We start from the raw sequence: 19,767 nt of genomic DNA, 5'->3' as shown, positions 1-19,767 counted from the left end.
TAGTCACACCTGCCAAGTACCCTCCCACCCCAGGGCCTGTGACTTTCTTCTTCCCTCTGCTGGAACAATCTCCTCCATTATCCCTGTCACTTGCTCCCTACCTTTAAGTCTTGACTCAACAGGTTATTCTATACAAGCCACAGTCAATAGGAAGACAGAAACCACCCTAGGTAGCTCAGACAACACCTAATATAGAGAGTTGGTTGTACAGATATTGGAAGATAAGGTACAAGAATGAAGGATGCAGCCTGGGAGAGCCAAGAGAAAGAATGCATGACTCAGAGATGAGCAGCTGCTTGCAAGCTGGGCTGGACCCACACGCCTATTTCTGCTGCTGTGCCCTTCTCCAGCAGCTGTGACTCAAGCTGTGGCCGCCTGCTCCCTGGCTGAGGACTCAGAATCACTCCAGTCCTCCTCGTCCCCATCACACATTCTAACAGGAACCCGGCTGAGTCAGGAGCCCGAGGAATTTCACTGACTCCCTCATCAGTTGTACAAGGTGAAATTTAAGGGGCAGGTATGGGGCTGGAGCCAACAGGTAAATTCCAGGCACACCTGGTTACCCTAGTGTAAATTGCAAGATCTACTTAACCCATTCCCTACTTTATGTTTTTACTCAGCCCATAGTACTACACAGACCGGTTTATAGTGTGTGTGTGTGTGTGTGTGTGTGTATGTTAGTCATTCAGTCCTGTCCGACTCTTTGCAACCCCATGGAGTGTACCCTGCCAGGCTCCTCTGTCCATGGGATTCTCCAGGCAAGAATACTGGAGTGGGTTGCTATTCCCTTCTTCAGGGGATCTTCCCAGGGGACCCAGGGATCAAACTTGGGTCTCCCGAGTTACAGATTCTTTACCATATGAACCAGCAGGTCTATATTGTATCATCTTATTATTGTCTGTCTCCCCTAACATAATGTAAACTCTGAGATTTCCACCATTCTGTTTACTGGGGAAACCTCATGGTGGAAACATGTCTAGCACATCATATGCACTCAGTAAAGACTGATTGCATAATTCATAAACTGGACCTCTGCTTTTATCTTCAAACAAGCAGAAGCTAAAGCACTCTGTGTGATGAGGCGAGGGGACCCAGGGCACAAAAATACAAATGAGGATGACAGTCGTTAATCACGTTCTGAGAGCTGCCAGGAGCCCTCTGCCAGCCCAGGCATTCAGGGCATCAGGGTCTCGTTTCACTGATTTTATTTAATAGGGTGTGCAGTCTGCCTAACACAAAGGCCAGAGGGGCTTTCAAGGCGGGAATGGTCAGAGAGTATTAGGACAACGTTGCCATCTTGCAGACTGGAGGGATCTATCCCCTTGGGCGTGTTAGCATACATTGTCACCTGCTGCTGATTAGAGCAGGTGGACATTGAACCATCTGACGCATGTGCTTAGGTTTTCTGAAGTCCATCCCTGACTCACAGGCTGGAAGTGGAAACGTAAAAGAGAAATTAAAAAATAACTCCGCTGGTAGGAAAAGAGACACAGATGTAGGGAATGGACGTCTGCACATGGGGCGGGGCTGGGATGAAGGGAGATTGGGATTGACCTCTGTGCGCTGCTATGTGTAAGATAGCTAGCTAGTGGGAACCTGCTATATAGCACAAGGAGTGCCGCCTGGGGCTTTGTGGTGACCTAGAGGACCGAGACGGGGTGGAGAGGAGGTCCAAGAGGGAGGGGTTATATGTGTACATACAGCTGACGCACTTCATTGAACAACAGAGATAAACACAACATCGTAAAGCAACTATATCGCAATTAAAAACAAACAAACAAACTCCTCTTTAAAAAGCTTCAGGAAAATAAAAGTTTAAGATGCTGATTAGGTTAGTACACAAACTAAATAAGATTTGGAAACCTTGGTGTAGTCTTTATTATATGAATACAGAAAAATTTCAGCACTGTTGTCTGCAGAAGTAGGCAGAATCTGGGTCTCCTCAAACGTGAGCATGGATGCTTACTTTGCCTTGATATTAGAAGATGACAGGGAGTTATAAATCCAAGAAAAATATTGCTTAATTAAACATTTGTCCACTCTACATTTAATCTCCAACTGTTTTTCATAGGTAAAATAAGGATAAGATTTTTATCTACCTTCACTGTGAGAAATGGATCAATTGCCCACTTAAGGCTTAGAAAGCCTATAACATGCTTGAACAAAAATAAAATAAAACATAATCTTTGAGGCTAAACGAAATGACTATTTTAAATTAGAGTCCTGATAATAACTTCACAAAATCTTATCCCCAAATTTAATGCAATCCCACTGAACAACTTAACTTATAAAGTTTTACATTTGCAATCTTAGAGTAATAAAAACTATTTCCCCACTAAGAAAAATCAATCAAAAATTGGTTATCTCAAGATAAAATATAGATGTCTTACACATTATTTCGTTAGTGGCCCTAGAACACAAAAGTAATACAAAAGTTATTGATCATTCTCAAAACTCAAATTATTTTCATCAGAACTTAATCACTGTTTATAAAAAAACATATAACAGAGACCCTCAAAAGCTTTCATCAGTCAAAGATCAATAACAGTATGAAAGTAGAAGCTAGGTATTGGAGCAATTTCACCCAAAGAATAATGCAGAATGGTTTTATAATGACTGCATTTTCTAACACCTCTATGCACTCATGAATGATCATTACATACCTAAGTTATAGAGTTGAAAAGCGACATTTTTTAATATTCCATTTTTTCAGAGAGCAAACTAACAACACACTTTAGAGTAAAAAAATGTATTAGCAAATGCAGTTCTTAAATGTGTAAAACCCTGAATAGTCATTGGAAGGATGATGCTGAAGCTGGAGCTCCCATACTTTGGCCACCTGATGAGAAGAGTCAACTTATTAGAAAAGACGCTGATGCTGGGAAAGGTTGACAGCAGGAGGAGAAGGGAACAGCAGAAGATGAGATGGTTGAATGACATCACCAACTCAGTGGGCATGAATTTGAGCAAACTCCGGGAGACAGTGGACAGGGGTGCCTGAGGGTGTCCTGAGTCCACGGAGTCGCAGAGTTGGACAGGACTTAGCGACTGAACAGCAGCAATGCATAAAACAGGCAGTGCGTGTATACCTTACTTGCTTCACTTGCAAATAGGTTCAAATATTTTCTCCATGTGACTTTGCGATTACACTATGAGAAACATATCATTTGCATGATAACACGAGTTAAATTATTGATAGGTCAAAGGACTTTTTATAATAGAGGTCTATAGGAAACATTTCTCCCCCATAAGTAAACTCAAAGGAGGATAACTCATAACCTGCTATGAAACTAAAGAGAATCACAATTGATTTATGTAAATTTTTATTTTCACAAACAAAAGCACTGAGTTCAAGACAATTTTCAATGCTAAGTGGTATCTTGCTATATTTTAATTAGATTCACATGAAAATATTAAAATGAATTTTATGCAATCTATTTTAATTAAAATAAATTTTCCCAATTCTTCCTTGGAGAAAGTGGGCCACTGTCATGCAATTATGCACAATTATAACTCATAAAGGTCAAATGGCAAGTATAAGACTAGGAGAACAGGGAGAAATACTGGAGGCAATTTTAATCAAGGTTTACATGCTTAAAGACTCTGAAATCTGACAGGGACTCTGGAAATTACCTGCAACGGCCCCTTGTGTGGTAATGAGCATCCTAGATCCTAAGAGAAGAGATAGAATCCAGCCAGGATCATGAAACTGTATGCCTGTCTGGGGCATTAGACACCAGACAGCCAAAACCCAGAGAGAAAAAGGAGCCTCGTGGAAAATGTCTATGGTCCTGGGATGTTCATGAGGCCGAGAGATAGGTATGGAGTCCTGAGACAGGTATGGAGCCATCATACATGGCAAAAACATGGATGAACCTAGAGATGATCAAACTAAGCAAAGTAAGTCAGAAAGAGAAAGACAAATGCCATATGATACCACTTATACGTAGAATCTAAAATACAACACAAATGAACATTTATTGATGAAACGGAAACAGACTCACAGAGAACAGACACTGCAGTTCCCAAGGGGGCGGGGAGGGGAGGGATTGGACAAGTTGGGAATTTGGGGGTAGCAGATGTCAACTCGGAGAAGGCAATGGCACCCCATTCTAGTACTCTTGCCTGGAAAATCCATGGACAGAGGAGCCTGGCAGGCTGCTGTCCATGGGGTCGCCAAGAGTCGGACATGACTGAGCAACTTCACTTTCACTTTTTACTTTCATGCATTGGAGAAGGAAATGGCAACCCACTCCAGTGTTCTTGCCTGGAGAATCCCAGGGATGGGGGAGCCTGGTGGGCTGCCGTCTATGGGGTCGCACAGAGTCAGACATGACTGAAACGACTTAGCAGCAGCAGCAGCAGCAGCAGATGTCAACTATCACATATAAAACGGATAAACAGCAAGGTACTGTAGAGCACAGGGAATTATATTCAACAGCCTGTAATAAACCATAATGGAAAAGAATATGAAGAGGAATGTATGTATATACGCATAACTGAAACACTCTGTGGTATAGCCAAAATTAACACAATCTTGTAAATCAACTACACTTCAAATAAAATTTTTAAAAAAATACTAAGTGCTGTCAGCTAAGACACTGAAGATAGGCCTCCAAATTAGTCATAACATTAAAGTTGCAAGTCCAAGTAAGCATGAGTCCAGCATGGCTCACTCCAGCGGGGGTTTTTCCCTGTGCATCCTGTGAAACTGCTCTAATTCCTATAACTGGCTCAGGCTCTCTAAACAGCCAGCCTGCTGGGTAAACTTTAATCAATAAACAAACAAAAGCAGAATGTGGCACTATCCCCTTAAGTGGACATTAAACATTTAAAACTCATTTGGAAGATGGTTATGAGACTCAGTAAGCATGCTGAGAAACATGTTGTCTTGAAGGGTCACTATTTTCCCCCTCTTTAGTGGAATAGATATTTAAGCAATCAACAAGGACGTAAGTGTGAAGCGTCTGTCGTGTGTCAGGGTGTTTTAGCAGCCACTGCATGATCGGGGTAAATATTCTAGACCATGCAGTCAAGGGAGCAACCGTGCAGACACAGCAAGCTGTTAGGGCTTCTTAAGCAATGAACTCCACAAGAGAAGAGGAGCCTGGAGTGGCAAATATTTTACCAAGATCCTGCCAGCATCTTCTGCTCAGCTAGGAAAATCGAATCAAGACATTGATGAAACGTGCTTAGCTGTAATGAAATGTTCCTGTAGACTCTTCTTGAGTAGAATCTCGTGCAAAATGACCCCAATGTATAAAACTAAATGGTGAAATTTGAAATATACCCCAAATATCAAGATCTTAAGTATCAAGGTGACCCAGTCCTGCCTTTATTGCTCTCTCATCCATGCTTTGTTATACTCTCTCAGACTGTTTGTAGAGAGCACAGAGAAGTGTTTAGGGGACATAGCTGTGGCCACCTGCTCAGCTATAAAAGGAGCCATTTCAAGGACCGACTGGGCTCTGAACAGTCATGGGGAATCTTCTGTGTCTGTTCTTGATCAACAGTCTTATCCTGTCTTAAGAACGGCACTTCCTTCCTAAAGCCCCATCCTCCTGGCCCAAGGCCTGCCTGCTCCTCCTCAGGGAAGATGGAGTCCTAGGCAACCCCCTCCTGCTGACTGCCCTGCATCCTGGGTCCCCCGGTCTCCCTCCCCTGGGCTCCCTGGGGGTTGGGTCTGCTTCCTGGGAGCTAATCCCTCACCTGTGCCCCGTATCCTGTCCCCTCCTACAGCCCTGGGGGCTCTGCCTAGTCAATTCCCTCCCCCTGTCTTTTCTCTCTTCCCCATCACCATTTAAAGAGGATTAAGTAATGCTCTCTTAAAAGCTATTCCCTATCCTCATGTCCCTGCCTACTTGAAACAATAATTCTCTATTTTTATATCTATTCCTTCAACTCACACACATCCCTCTGTTCATTACCATGTAGTTTCATCCCCATCACTGTTCTGAAGCTGCACTGATAAATGTCGTTTGCTAAAGGCTGAATATGTCCTGTAGGTGACACCACACATGACACCACCCTTATGGCAGAAAGCGAAGAGGAACTAAAGAGCCTCCTGATGAAAGTGAAAGAGGAGAGTGAAAAAGCTGGCTTAAAACTCAAGATTCAGAAAACTAAGAGCATAGCATCCGGTCCCATCACTTCATGGCAAATAGATGGGGAAACAATGGAAACAGTGACTGACTTTACTTTTTTTTTTTTTTGCTCCAAAATCACTGCAGATGGTGACTGCAACTATGAAATTAAAAGATGCTTGCTCCTTGGAAGAAAAGCTATGACCAACTTAGACAGCATATTAAAAAGCAGAGATATTATTTTGCCAACAAATGTCTGTCTAGTCAAAGCTATGATTATTCCAGTAGTCATATATGGATGTGAGAGTTGGACTATAAAGAAAGCTGAGCACCAAGAACTGATGCTTTTGAACTGTGGTGTTGGAGAAGACTCTTGAGAGTCCCTTGGACTGCAAGGAGATCCAACCAGTCAATCCTCAAGGAAATCAGTCCTGAATATTCATAGGAAGGACTGATGCCGATGCTGATGCTGAAGCTGAAATTCCAATACTTTGGCCACCTGACGTGAAGAACTGACTCACTTGTAAAGACCCTGATGGGGGAAAGATTGAAGGCAGGAGGAGAAGGGGATGGCAGAGGATGAGGTGGTTGGATGGCATCACCGACTTGATGGATATGAGTTTGAGCAAGCTCTGGGAGTTGGTGATGGACAGGAAAGCCTCGTGTGCTGTAGTCCATGGGGTCAGAAAGAGTTGGACGTGCCTGAACAACTGAATTGAACTGAATATGTCCACCCAAAAGATATGCTGAAGTCGTAACCTCATGAATCTGTGATGATTATGATTTTATTTGGACATACAATCTTGATGTAATTAATTCAGATTTAGTCATGCTGGGTTAGGGTGGGCCCTAAATTCAACAGGGCTCCTATTTTTATAAAAAGAAGAGAAGACAAAAACATCTACACAGAGAAAATGCCATGTGACTACAGACTCAGAGACTGCAGTGATGAGTCCACAAGCCAAAGAACACAGGAGATTGCTGACAAGCACCAGAAGCTAGGATGTGGAAAAGAAGAAGTCTTCCCTGGAGCCTTCAAAGAGAGCACAGCTCTGCTGACATCTTGTTTTTGGACTTCCAGCCTCCAGAACTATAAGAGACCACGCTGTTGTTGTTTTAAATCATCTAGTTTATAGTATCTGGTTACAGCAACACTGGGAAATGAATACACCATTACTGACAGTTTCTAGGAGGGTAGCCATCTGTTCCAGTTTTCTGAAAATACAGTAGAGTTTTCAGTGCAGGTGCTAAGTCATTTCAGTCGTGTTCAACTCTTTATGATGCTATGGACCACAGCCCACCAGGCTCCTGTGTCCATGGGATTCTCCAGTCAAGAGTGGGTGGCCATGCCCTCCCCCAGCGGACCTTCCCGATGTCTCTAGGAGCTTTCAGCGCTACACCCCAAAAGAGCCTGGGGGAAATCAGGGTGAGTCTGTCACCCTACCTTCTGGCCCAGATACTCTGATGGCCACTTCCCTCTTGAAAAACCTCTCCTTCCCTGGTACCCATGACTCCAGCTCTCAGCTCGTTAATTCCATCTGATGGCAGTCAGGAACTCAGATTTCTCAACCTCATCTCACCATTTTAGACTTCCCTTCTTTACTCCATCTGGAATCAACAGCCAAGAACTTGGGGCTCGCACTCCTGGTCCCTCCTTGAAAACATCAACAACCTCTTCTGCAGATTTCCAGAATCCACCCAGTTCTTCACATTCTGCTACACATCCCACAGCTCAGGCCCTCCTGCCCTCTTCATGGCTCCCTTTGGTCACAGCAGCAGCCCCAGGGTAGGCTCTTTCCACTGCCCGTTCTCCACCTTCCATGCTGAGCCTTTGCAAACAGAGGGGGCCTTCCAGAGATGCCTTCTGAGGCCCTACATTATTAAATCTTCCCTCTAAGTCTCATCTTCCTCCACCTCCTCTCCATGATCTAAACAGATTTCATGGCTCACTGGTCTTGTCACTTGCCAAAACCTACTGGGCTCCCTGCGTGAGACTCGTAAACACATTCTCACAGTCATCTGGGACTCAGCTCTGGTCCTGCAGCATCCTAGAAAGCGTCCTCAGCCACTCCTCTGCTCAAGCACTCCTCTGCAGCCCAGGCTGCTGGTTCAGACAGCTTTTCCCTGGACTCCCACGCACATGGCAAAGACACCTCTGTGAGGACCCTTAATAGAACATTACACAACGGCCCTTTCGGTCTGTATTCCTTAAGACATTCTAAACCCTTAACAGGAACTGTGTTTTTTACCTCTGTCTCCTTGATATTTAGCACAGACTCCGGTACATAATAGGCACCTGAATATCCACTCCAAATGTTTTTTAATTGATTGATTAATTGGAGGATAATTGCTTTACAGTATGATGGTTTTTGCCATACAATAATGCGAATGAGTCATAATTATATATACGTATGTATGTGTAAATGCATATATCTACATGTGTATATGTAGATATCTACATATACACACACATATCCCACCCTTTTGAGCTTGCTTCACCCCTCCCATCCCACCCCTCTAGGTCATCACAAGACACCAGGCTGGGCTCCCTGTTATAATGCAGCTTACCACTACTTACCTATTTCACACATGAGTATACAGGGCTTCCCAGGTGGCACTAGTGGTAAAGAACCTGCCTCCCAATGCAGGAGATGGCAGGTTCAATCCCTGGGTCAGGAAGGTGCCCTGGAAGAGGGCATAGCAACCTGCTCTTGGTATCCCATGGACATAAGGGCCTGAGGCGGGGGGAGCACTCAGAGTCTGACACGGCTGAAGCAACTTAGCATGCGTGAAGAGTATATATGTCAATGTTGTTTCCTCAATTCTTCCTACCCTCTCTCCCCCACTGTGTCCACACGTCCTTTTAAAAATGCAGTTTGAAAGTATGCTGACTGCCACTGATGCACTATGCACGCACGTGTACTCAGTAGCTCAGTCACATCTGACTTATTGTGACCCTGTGGACTGTAGTCTCTGCTATGCTTCTCTGTCCGTGGAATTTTCCAGGCAGAATACTGGAGTGGATTGCCATTTCCTCCTCCAGGGGATCTTCCCGACCCAGGGACTGAAGCCATGTCTCTTGCGTTGGTAAGCAGGTTCTTTACCACTGAGCCACCTGGGAAGACTTTGATGAACTCTGGGGTTGTCCCAAAAGCCAAAGCCTAACAGTGTGCTCCACTGGAAAGGTTGGTAGGAAACAAACACTCATACCAAGAGCAAGGAGAATGTAAGATGGCACAACCCTCATGAAAGGGAATCAGGCAAGACCTAGCAAAACCACAGGTGCATTCACCCTTTGACCCAGCAATCCCAATTCCAGGCATCTCTACCAATAGCACACTTGCAAAAAGGAGGTACTGTGCATTGTAACACTATACATGATCACGTCCCCCAGTAAGGAGTTGTTGAATAGACTGGAGCTCATTCCATAGATGAGAGCCATGTGACTATGAGAAGTGACATAAATCCATGTTACTGAGGCATGGACTCCAGGGCATATCCTGATGTGAAAAAATGCTCGATAGAGAGAATTTTTTGTATACATGCTACTTTTTAAGAAAAGAGGGTATGAATATATTTGTACATGTATATGTGTGTGTGTGGAATTTTATTTATATTAAAAAAGAAACAAAAATCATAAACTCTAAGTAAAAGGTGAGCTAAAAGTAGAAAGGAGGAACAAGGTAAGGAAAACAGAGTGAAGTCAGTTTCTCCAAACACCCTCTTTAATTGGGCTTTAAAATATTACAGAATTATGTCAATTTTGAAAAATCTCAAAAACCAAAAGTGAAATTAACTATGTTTCGAGTTGATGGCCCAACCATACAAACTGAAATTCCTTCAACTTCAAAGCAGTAATTTTGCTTCAATTATCTAGTGCAATTCACACCCTGATGACTATAAAAGAAAAATCACACGAAAGGGTTTTCTGTAGTCAACAAGGACTAGAGTTGCACACAGCCATTATTCTGAAACAACTGAGTGTGTATTGCAGGAAAAGACAGAGGAATAATTACATTGACCTGCAGAGACAGGAGTCTGTGCACAGCAGAGAAAGACAGAGACATAGAGTGGAAGAGGTCCAGAAGAGATCCCTAGAGTCCTCGAGATGAACTAGAAGCATCCAGAACCAAAGTGTGCTGTGGAGAACGCTTTCCTTAGCTCTGTACACTGACAAGACCTCTCTTTGGCCACTCCTATGCTCCAATCACATAAAAATGACTGCTTCTCAGGTCAATGGAAGGAAATGGATAAGAGGAGTGAAAGGCACCTTGTTATCCCAGAGAATAACGAAGCCATCAAAACCCACTTTTGTTGTCTCAGAAAAACTCAGGAGGCAACCTCAAGAGCGTACCCGCCCCTAAGCTTGAAATGTGATCATTGCACCATCTACAAGAATAAACGCTGCAATTAATTGAAATATATCAAATATTGAAATCCATATATTAAAAATAACTCTAAAAAAAGCAAACAGAACATTTTATTTGTCCCCTTTGGATAATGTTAGAGAACCAACTAATTGGACTGTATAAAAAATGGCACAGGAAAGAAAAATAAGCATCCACTCTGCCTTTCCTATGTCAGATGCACCCTTAGGAAATTCAAATAGTTAAGGAGTGAAAGTTACTTTATGTACAAGTAACTTAGCCATTAAGTGAAGGAAGAGTAGGAAAAGGTAAGACTCCTAGTTTTGCACCCATGAATGAGTCAGCAGATTTAGATGAATGAATGAATGACCATCAGTGACTGAGTATTTCGTAGCCCGGTGAAGGACAGGGCACCATCCATGACACAGTAGAGACAAAAAGCTGCATACCTGAATCCGAGTGGCCTCTCATCATCACTCCTAGTTTAGAGAAGAATTGGGGACAGAAGAACATCTCACTGACACCAATGGGAAGCACTGTGGAAACTCTCCAGGACAGTGAACCTAGGTTTCTTTAAAAATGAACGTGCAAGTGGAGCAACAAAAACAACACAACACAGCGAGAGATGAGGAGACTCGAGAGATACACCAACCAGCCGCAGTGTACGAACGGCATTCCATTCCTGCCTCAACACAACCGTTAACAAAGCAGGGAGCGAGCACTCCTGAGGCCATCAGGGGTCTCACAGCACTCCCGTGACGCTTGCTAGTTTTATGGCGTTGGTTTATGTTTGGGCTTTTGATTGTTCTGGTGTGATAACGGTAGTATGAATTCCTCATCTTTGATATTCAAGAACTGAACTGTCATGACAAAATTATATGATTTCTTGAATTCGTTTCAAAATAATTTGGTGAATGTGGGTGGAGCATGGGTGGGGATTTAAAAGAAAAAAGACGGGCCATGAATGAATAAATCCAAGGGTTGAGTGTTCCTTAGACTTTAGAACAGATTCTAATTTTGTATGTATTTCAAAATTTTTGTGATACAAAAGTTACAAAATAGTAAAAAATAAAAAACTAGTGGATGAATTATTAAAATACAATGTGTGATCACACTTGGCTTCATGATATAAGTGTGATTTCCTTGAAGACAGACACAAAGACTAGCTTACTTTTCATCTTGAATGCCGATAAGTGTGGAGGGGTAAAGAACTCTAAAAACTTTTGATGAATTAAGTAATAAAAGAACATGTACACATAGTAATCAGTTGACCCTGCAGATCTGTGGAGATATTTGAGACAGCAAAAGAATTCTGTCTGCCATGCAATGCCAGGTAAAGACAAAGGCATACGCTGTGTGAAAGGACTCGGGCTTTGTTGAGAAATGCTGAAGTGAAGAATTTTTTGTTTTGCTTGGTATGTTGTTATTTCTATGGGCAACATTTTTCTCCCCTGGTTCACATGCCTAGCGGGCTGACAGCACCTGTCAAGTAAATGTGGCCTCAACGATGGGATTTTCTATCTGTGATAATTCTGAGCTTGAATTCTTCTCAGTTTCAAAATACAAAATATTCGCGATGGGGGATTTCGTATTTTTGCTCTGATTTTAAACTAAAGTCACAGAATAACAGAGTGATAACTGCTGCTATCCTAAGCATGAGACTTGCACTTCAACGGTGCCTTTGCAATGCAAGCGTGCCTGACTCTCACCTTTATAGGAAATGACTGGGTGCTCTGCTCTCTGGCACAGAGACGCATCTGTCTCTAGCTGGGCGAGTCTCCACCACCCCAGGCTTGAGAACAGCCACGCGATGACGCAGGGTCCCTTCATGATGGGCAGGAGACCGTCAGCTCCGGGCACTTGTCTAACCAGAAGCTCGTGGTCCCGTCATGTGTGGAAAGTGCCTAAAACACACAGAAGAGAACAAGTTCATGAACATGGGCTCAGGTTTTCAGTAGTTGGCCTTTTGGTAAAGCCTCAGCACTCTAGTTAAAAAAAGAGAGAGACTTGGAGTACTTAGAAAAACATCCCTTTTTCTGGAAGATATTTCAGAAATGTGTGTATATATATATATATGTGTGTGTATATATATGTATAAATACACACAGGCTTCCCGGGTGGTGCTAGTGGTAAAGAACCCACCTGTCAAAGCAGGAGACATAAGAGACACGGCTTCCATCCCTGGGTTGGGAAGATCCCCTGGAGAAGGAAATAGCAACCCACTCCAGTATTCTTGCCTGGAGAATCCCATGGACGGAGGTGCCTGGTGGGCTACAGTCCATGGAGTCACAGAGTTGGACACAACTGAAGCGACTTAGCATTTATATATATATATCTGAATCCAGACCTCTGTTCCTCCCAATGACTTTATGAGATAACCCATCCATTATAAAAGGGAAAATATTCATGCTTAAGCTCTGTCGAGTTGTCATTGTCACCCCTGAACAATGCACTTTAAGACTTATGATCATCGTTTGGCTTTTCCCTTGGAACACCATTTTTACCTCCCTGTGCAGACACAGACCTGTATGTGGAAGCCCTCTGAATTCCTCCCCTTCCCTTTTCAAAATACAAAAGCCCCTATTAAATAGGGCCATGAGCATTGCCCTTTGCTAATAACCTGATTAACATCATGCCCCCAGCTCTTAAAACTCATCCACAGTGAGTGAGTTTATCCTTTGAAACTTACTGGTGACCTGGCTGCAAACTTTCTGGCTAGCGCTCAAGTGTGAATCAAATAAAACCTAAGCGGAGCACCTACTGGGTGAAATGAAATTACTGCGCTGGGAGCTGAGAGACTTTAAAGAGCATGCATAATTTAAAAGATTAATAAGCTTTAAAATAAGATAGGCTTATAAAAATAACGATAATCCAAGCTGTTGGAAAACCATAAAAAGAAGCTGGGGTGCTGTGAGAGTTAGGGGAGAGAGCACGCTGCTATTTAGGGGAATCAAGGATGGGCCCAAGGAGGACTTCATATTTGAGTTTAATTGTAGAGGATAAAGAGGATTTCAACAGACAGAGATTTCCGGAAGTAATCCAGAAGAGGATGAAAAGACGCACTGGATGGGGTAAGAGGAAGGATCAGGCTATACGTGCTGGGAACAGTTTACTATACTCGATCTGGACCCCAGAGGATGTAGAGGGGAGAAGGGAGAAGCAGCTTAGAGAGCAGGTGGGGTTAAGATTTGGAAGGTGAATGATACTAAGTTCTGAGGTCTCTATTTTCATAACAATAACCTACCACAGTATATTAACATTAGAAGTAATGTTAACAAGATCACTCTCTCCAGAGTGCACACAGGAAATTGGATAAAAAAGAACATAAAAGTGGAGAAGTTAAATTGAAGCTATGGCAATTGTCCAGAAGAGGAATAAGTGGATCTGTGATTTCAGGGGGCTTCAGTGTCAACAGAAATTAAGGCAAACCCAGTAAACACGCCATGTAATGGGTAAGGGAAAGTCCAGAAAATTAAAGATGTCATAGATTCTTCAACCTGCCTCCCACTGAAAGCCGGATCTGCGTCCCTTCCCTGCAACCCTGAATCTGGGTTGGCTCTCTGACTGCTCTGCTTGGCGGAATGTAATAGAAGTGATGACACCCCAGCTTCCAAGCTCTCACCCTTAAAGACTGGCAGTTTCCACTTCCTGTCTCTTTGATCACATCCTCTGGGGCACTGAGACACGGGGTCAGAAGTTTAATGCCCCTGAAACCGCCAAGCCAGAGAGACCACATACAGGTCCTCCTAGCATCATCTCCCACATAGTCCGGGTTCCCGGTCAGCCCCACCAAGATGCCTGACACGTGAATGAAACCCACTGAGTGACTCCAGTAAGTATCCCAAGGGCACAGGCATCAGTTAGTGGAGCCTGGCCCAACTTCCTCATAAATGGCCATTGTTCCAATCTGTTAAATGTGGAGGAACAGAAAGCAAAAAGCACAGACGGACTCAAAGGATGTAAGTCCCTTTGAGGACAGTGAGGCCATTTTTTTTTCCAAATATGAAAAACAACAGAAGACGTTTTAGAGGAGGATATGATCATTTGGTTTGGTGCGTGTTGGGTTTAAGATGCTAAGAGAACATTTAAGGAAATGCAGCAGACTGTGGAAAATCCATGGCGGATGCTCAGAAAAAAAAAAAAAAAAAGAATCAGAGACAGCATATAATATTTAGAATGGTTAAAATCATGGGTGTGGTTCAGACTCATGAAACATGAGACGGGGAAAAATTGGCTAAAGAGAAGTATTTATTTAGAAGTTGTTAAAGAAAAGTAACCACACAAAAATAACAGAAGAAACACAGAGCATCTCACAAATATAGCACCACGGGGGCCAAATTAAGCTGCTGGGAGGACAGATATAACACACTTTAAAACCTCATCAGCTGTACCCTGATGAGGCAGAGTGAAGACCGCTGGCTGTATTTAGTCAAAGAACAGTCAGTGGTCAATTTTGGAGTCAGTTTCAGAAAAACAGGAGACAGAATCCATGACGCAAGGAGCCAAGAAGGAAATGGATGAAGCAAAAGAGGGACAGGATATGTGTGGTACCTTGAATGTTAGGTGACCCCAGAAAATTCGATGAAGTCAGATAAGCACTAAGAGATCAAAGTTCTGAAAATTTTAGGATACAGAAAAAAATTATCATTAAGTATGTCTCCTTTTCTGAGGAGTGGGGAGTGGAGACGAGAATGCAGATTTTAGAGGGAGAGGTAGTATAAGACCCAGAAAAACAGGTGACAAAGGACTAAGGTTCCAGAAGAGGAGGTGCTTGTGAAAAAGAAGAAAAGGGTTTCATCTTTAAAAACAGGGTGTGTTCATGAATATATGGTAAGGGACTGTACAGTCCATGGGATTCTCCAGGCCAGAATACTGGAGTGAAGCCATTACCTTCTCCAGCCGATCTTCCCAACCCAGCGATTGAACCCAGATCTCCTGCACTGCAAGCGAATTCTTTACCAGCTGAGCCACAGGGGAAGCCAAAGAATACTGGAGTGGGTAGCCTGTCCCTTCTCCAGGGGATCTTCCAAACCCAGGGATCGAACCCAGGTCTCCCACATTGCAGGCAGATTCTTTACCAGTTAAGCCATCAGGGGAGCAAAGAGAGGGTGGTTATGAAAGGAAGAAAGGGGCTTCATCTTTAAAAAGGGGGTGTGTTCATAAATATACAGTAAGATATCAAGATAGTGATGAGACAGAGATGATATCTCAATATATGAGATATAAAGATGGAGAAAGCATGAAGTGGAGGGTACGTCGTCTTTCACAGTCTCCACCTTCTGATTCCTGTTGACTCAATGTTCCCGGGGTTAGAAATGTGCAAATTAGACAGAGAAACAGATGAAGGGGCTGCAAATCATGAAGAGGCAAGAGAATGGTGTCCATGGGAGGGAGAGTCTGTGAGCAAGAAAGGTGGAGGAAGGAATGCAGAGAAAAACTGGGGTCCAGAGGCACCTCCATCCAGTGGGGCCATGGCCCCTGCCCAGAGACAGCACATTGTCACGGACAATGGAGTCCCAGTCACTGAGGAGTGGGGCACAGAGATGAGAATGTAGATTCAAGAAGGAGAGGTAGAATAAGACCCAGAAAAACAGAGGTGCCAAAGGATTATGGTTCCAGTAGAGAGGGTGGTTCCAAGAAGGCGATGGCACCCCACTCCAGTATTCTTGCCTGGAAAATCCCATGGACGGAGGAGCCTGGTGGGCTGCAGTCCATGGAGTCGCGAAGAGTCGGACATGACTGAGCGACTTCACTTTCACTTTTCACTTTCATGCATTGGAGAAGGAAATGGCAACCCACTCCGGTGTTCTTGCCTGGAGAATCCCAGGGACGGGGGATCCTGGTGGGCTGCCGTCTATGGGGTCGCACAGAGTCAGACTCAACTGAAGCGACTTAGCAGCAGCAGCAGCAGAAAAGGTGGTTATGAAAAGAATCAAAGGGATTATAAAATTAAAAGCATGGTTATAGTGGATTATAAAATTAAAAGTATGATTAATTTCACCCTTGGAAGTGGGGTCACAGTCTGCAAAACTGGAGACTCCTCTAGAATGCCAGCTTAGAGGTGAATACAGGGACCCACAGGGAATCCTGGGGTCCCTGTGACCTGAGGCTTATGACGTTTCACCAAATGACGTATCTTAATAGGAGTTTGGGATTAACACAAAGGCACTATTATATATAAAACAGATAATCAAAAAGGACCTGCTTACTGTACAGCACAGCAAACTCTACTCGATATTCTGTAATAACTTACATGGGAAAATAATCTGAAAAAGAATGAATGTATGTATATCTAGAAATAAATTACTGTGTTATGCACATGAAACTAACACAACATTATAAATCCATCCTTTGCTGTTGTTTGTTTAGTCACTAGGTTGTGTCAGACTCTTTTGCAACCCCACGGACTAGCCCTCCAGGCTCCTCTGTCCAAGGAATTCTCCAGGCAAGAATACTGGAGTGGGTTGCCATTTCCTTCTTCAGAGCATCTTTCCAACCAGGGATCGAACCCACGTCACCTGCATTGGCAGGCAGATTCTTTACCCAACTCTACTCCAATACAAAATAAGAAATTAAATTTTTAAAAAGAATAACACCTGTCAGAGGTGTTTGGGTGTAATTCTGTTCTGTTCAGAGCAAGGAGATGCAGAGCACCCTCACCAACCCTCTCGGGAAAGGTTGCAACTAGATTATCACTGCCCCACATCAAAAAAAAATGGTGATGATTAAAAAAATATATAGGAAAGCTAATGAAAGTAACACTGTAGCTCAACAAGCGCTAGCTGGCTTCGTGACAGGCAGGACAGCAAGCACTGACATCCACGCCCAGCACCCACCAGGCGCCCAGAGCTGTATTTCGGACACACCAACTCCCTCTGAACAGCATCCGTCACGGAGATGGATGGGAACACGGCCACCTCGACCTCTGAGACTGAGCTCACGTCCCCTTAAGGCTAAAAGCAAATTCTTTCTCTTGCAGATCGCTTTTCGTGTGTCAGATCCAAGGCAACCCAGAACCCACTCTGTTATGTGGAACAAGCCACACAGACAACCGCCAACTGTGACTGTCTCACGTTCACGACAGCCATGCATTCCTGTCTCAGTCCTGACGTCGCTGCCTCCTGAAGGAAAGGTGAAGAAAAATAACACAAATGCCCGATCCGTCCCCTCCCTGGGATTTTGGAAGTGATGATTAGAGAAGGAAATGCCGTGTCAAGTGAAAAGAGCAGCTAAAATGGGAGAGACCCGTGGTTTGATGGGGAGGAGATGAAATTACAGGTTTGCCGTGTTAGGCTAAGGGAAGCACATTTAATGAGAACAGGTGATTTTTAGAAGTTTATAATTTTCAGACTATAATATGTTACCTTTTTTTCCCTAAAATAAAGGCACTATAAACAGTCATCCTGGTAAGGTGCCAGGGAGGGACATGCAGAGTCGTCATTTAGATCAGGGTTTTCTGAGCATCCTACCATCAAAACTAACTCCTTGAATGGCCTTTTACTCTAAGTGGGCTCAGATATAAACATCAGGTCCTTCCATCCTGGACTTTTGCTTCTTAGTGGACTACCATGGGGTGGGGAGAAGCATCTTTATGTCAGCAAGTTCAGTGCTCCTTCTCGGACATATTGATGTTTAGATCCAGGCAGTTCTTTGTTCTGGGAGCTGTTCTGTGCATTTGGCACCACCCCAGCCTCTCTCTACCCACTACCACCCAGTAACCAGTAGCGTCCCACTCACTATCTGTGCCATTGAAAATTGCCTCCAGACTTTATCAAATTGTCCTGGTTGATAATCTCTGATTTGAATGTGTCAAAACACCTCTCCCTCTTTAGAAATAAAAGAATCTATCATCACTTGAAAGAGGCTCTGTGGGAGAGGGAGAGGGTGGGGAGATTTGGGAGAATGGCATTGAAACATGTATAATATCATGTATGAAACAAAAAAAAAAAGAAAGATTACTTCAAAATATGCTTATAAAATCATCCAAGTGAATTTGTATTGAATCATTTCCGGAAAATTTCAAGAAAAATGAAAGTCACTTTAAATATAACTATTTAGCTCCATTGGGGAAATACATGAGGAAAGAATTTTCAAAGGATCAATTTCAGGAAAAGTTGTTCGAATTCCATCCTATTATCTCTGGAAAATTAAAAGTATGTTTGGTGAGTTGATACTAAGCAAGTGATTTTGTCAATAGGAAGATTTATTACAGAGAGCCTGTTTGGGCTGTGCAATCAAATCATTTTCGTTGCAGCTTCTTCAAAATGCCTCAAGCCTTCTTTTCAGTTTCCTGATGCGGGAGGGAGGAGCCCTCTATAAGCTCGATCTAAAGAAGCAAAACTCTGTATATGTGTGTTTGTGCAATAAATAACATTTCCCATTCACACCCACACTGCAAATGAATAGGCTTTGGGAACAGAAAATAACTGTTGCTTTTAGTAAAAAAAAAAAAAATTACTGCTGTCAGAAGAAAAATCAAAAGAATGAAAGCTACACAAGAAGTTTTGCTTCGGGAACAAAAGTCTCACTAGTTATTAGTAAAAACAGATCCAAAATAAGCTTCATGTACCTCTTTTCAGCAGCGGCTGGTTTTCTTCTGAGTCTTAGGTTAGAAGTAGCCAGGTTCACTGGTGTTGAGAGCCTGTGGAAACCCTGCCAGCCCAGCTCCTACCTGATGGCTTCAGGACCACCATCTCTGAGAGGATGAAGCCAGGTGAGAGAACTGACGAATGAGAGGCTTGGAGAGGACCAGCAGGCTGAGCTCCACCCTCGCAGGAGCACAACAACCCTTGGGAAGACGCTCTGCATGTGCATCTTAATTGTAAAAAGTTATGGTCTTTGGTACCATCGGAAACATGACAGCGTTTGGAAGACGGGGATGGCCAGCCCTTCCGAAAGGTCTGTGTTACCCTCATCTTTCCAAGCATCTCGTGGCCCTCCTCCATGGGATCAGGTGAGCCGCTCCCCCAGGGACTAAAGCCCCAGCCCAAAGCAAAAGCAGCAGAACCACTGAAGAAACCAGCCTACCCTTGGAACAGACCACAGAGCCTTACACCTGCACACCCTGGCACAGCCAAACGTGGCATCCTGGAGGCTGTTGCACCATCAGCAGCTGCCAGGTAAACAGCCCAGCCCCACTGAAACCCTCGCAAGATCTTCCCGCTGCTTTCCCAAGACAACCCCTTGCCCTTTCACCAACGACGCATCTCCTCCCAATTCCACCGCCACCGCTGGCAGCACCAAGGCTTCCCTTTGGCCCCTCCAGCAACCCAGACACGGTCCTTCCGGTAAGCCTTGCACAAGCATCTGCATATCCA

General features: G+C 43.7%; 1 protein-coding gene across 5 annotated transcripts in view; it reads right to left on the bottom strand.

Annotated features, from left to right (window-relative positions):
- Positions 1-19,767, bottom strand: part of SEMA5A (semaphorin 5A) — a 568,136-nt gene that overhangs the window by 354,980 nt on the left and 193,389 nt on the right. For all 5 annotated transcript variants that reach the window (XM_070357735.1, XM_070357734.1, XM_070357733.1 and 2 more), the window contains one exon: positions 12,160-12,354. In XM_070357735.1, the coding sequence (XP_070213836.1) occupies positions 12,160-12,280 (121 nt within the window). In that variant the 5' untranslated portion in view covers positions 12,281-12,354. The remainder of the gene's footprint in view (positions 1-12,159; positions 12,355-19,767) is intronic.

The sequence above is a fragment of the Bos mutus genome, chromosome 20 (assembly GCF_027580195.1).
Source record: "Bos mutus isolate GX-2022 chromosome 20, NWIPB_WYAK_1.1, whole genome shotgun sequence".
Taxonomy (NCBI): domain Eukaryota; kingdom Metazoa; phylum Chordata; class Mammalia; order Artiodactyla; family Bovidae; genus Bos; species Bos mutus.
The sequence above is the reverse complement of the archived record's forward strand: the minus strand, read 5'-3'. Positions and strand labels throughout refer to the sequence as shown.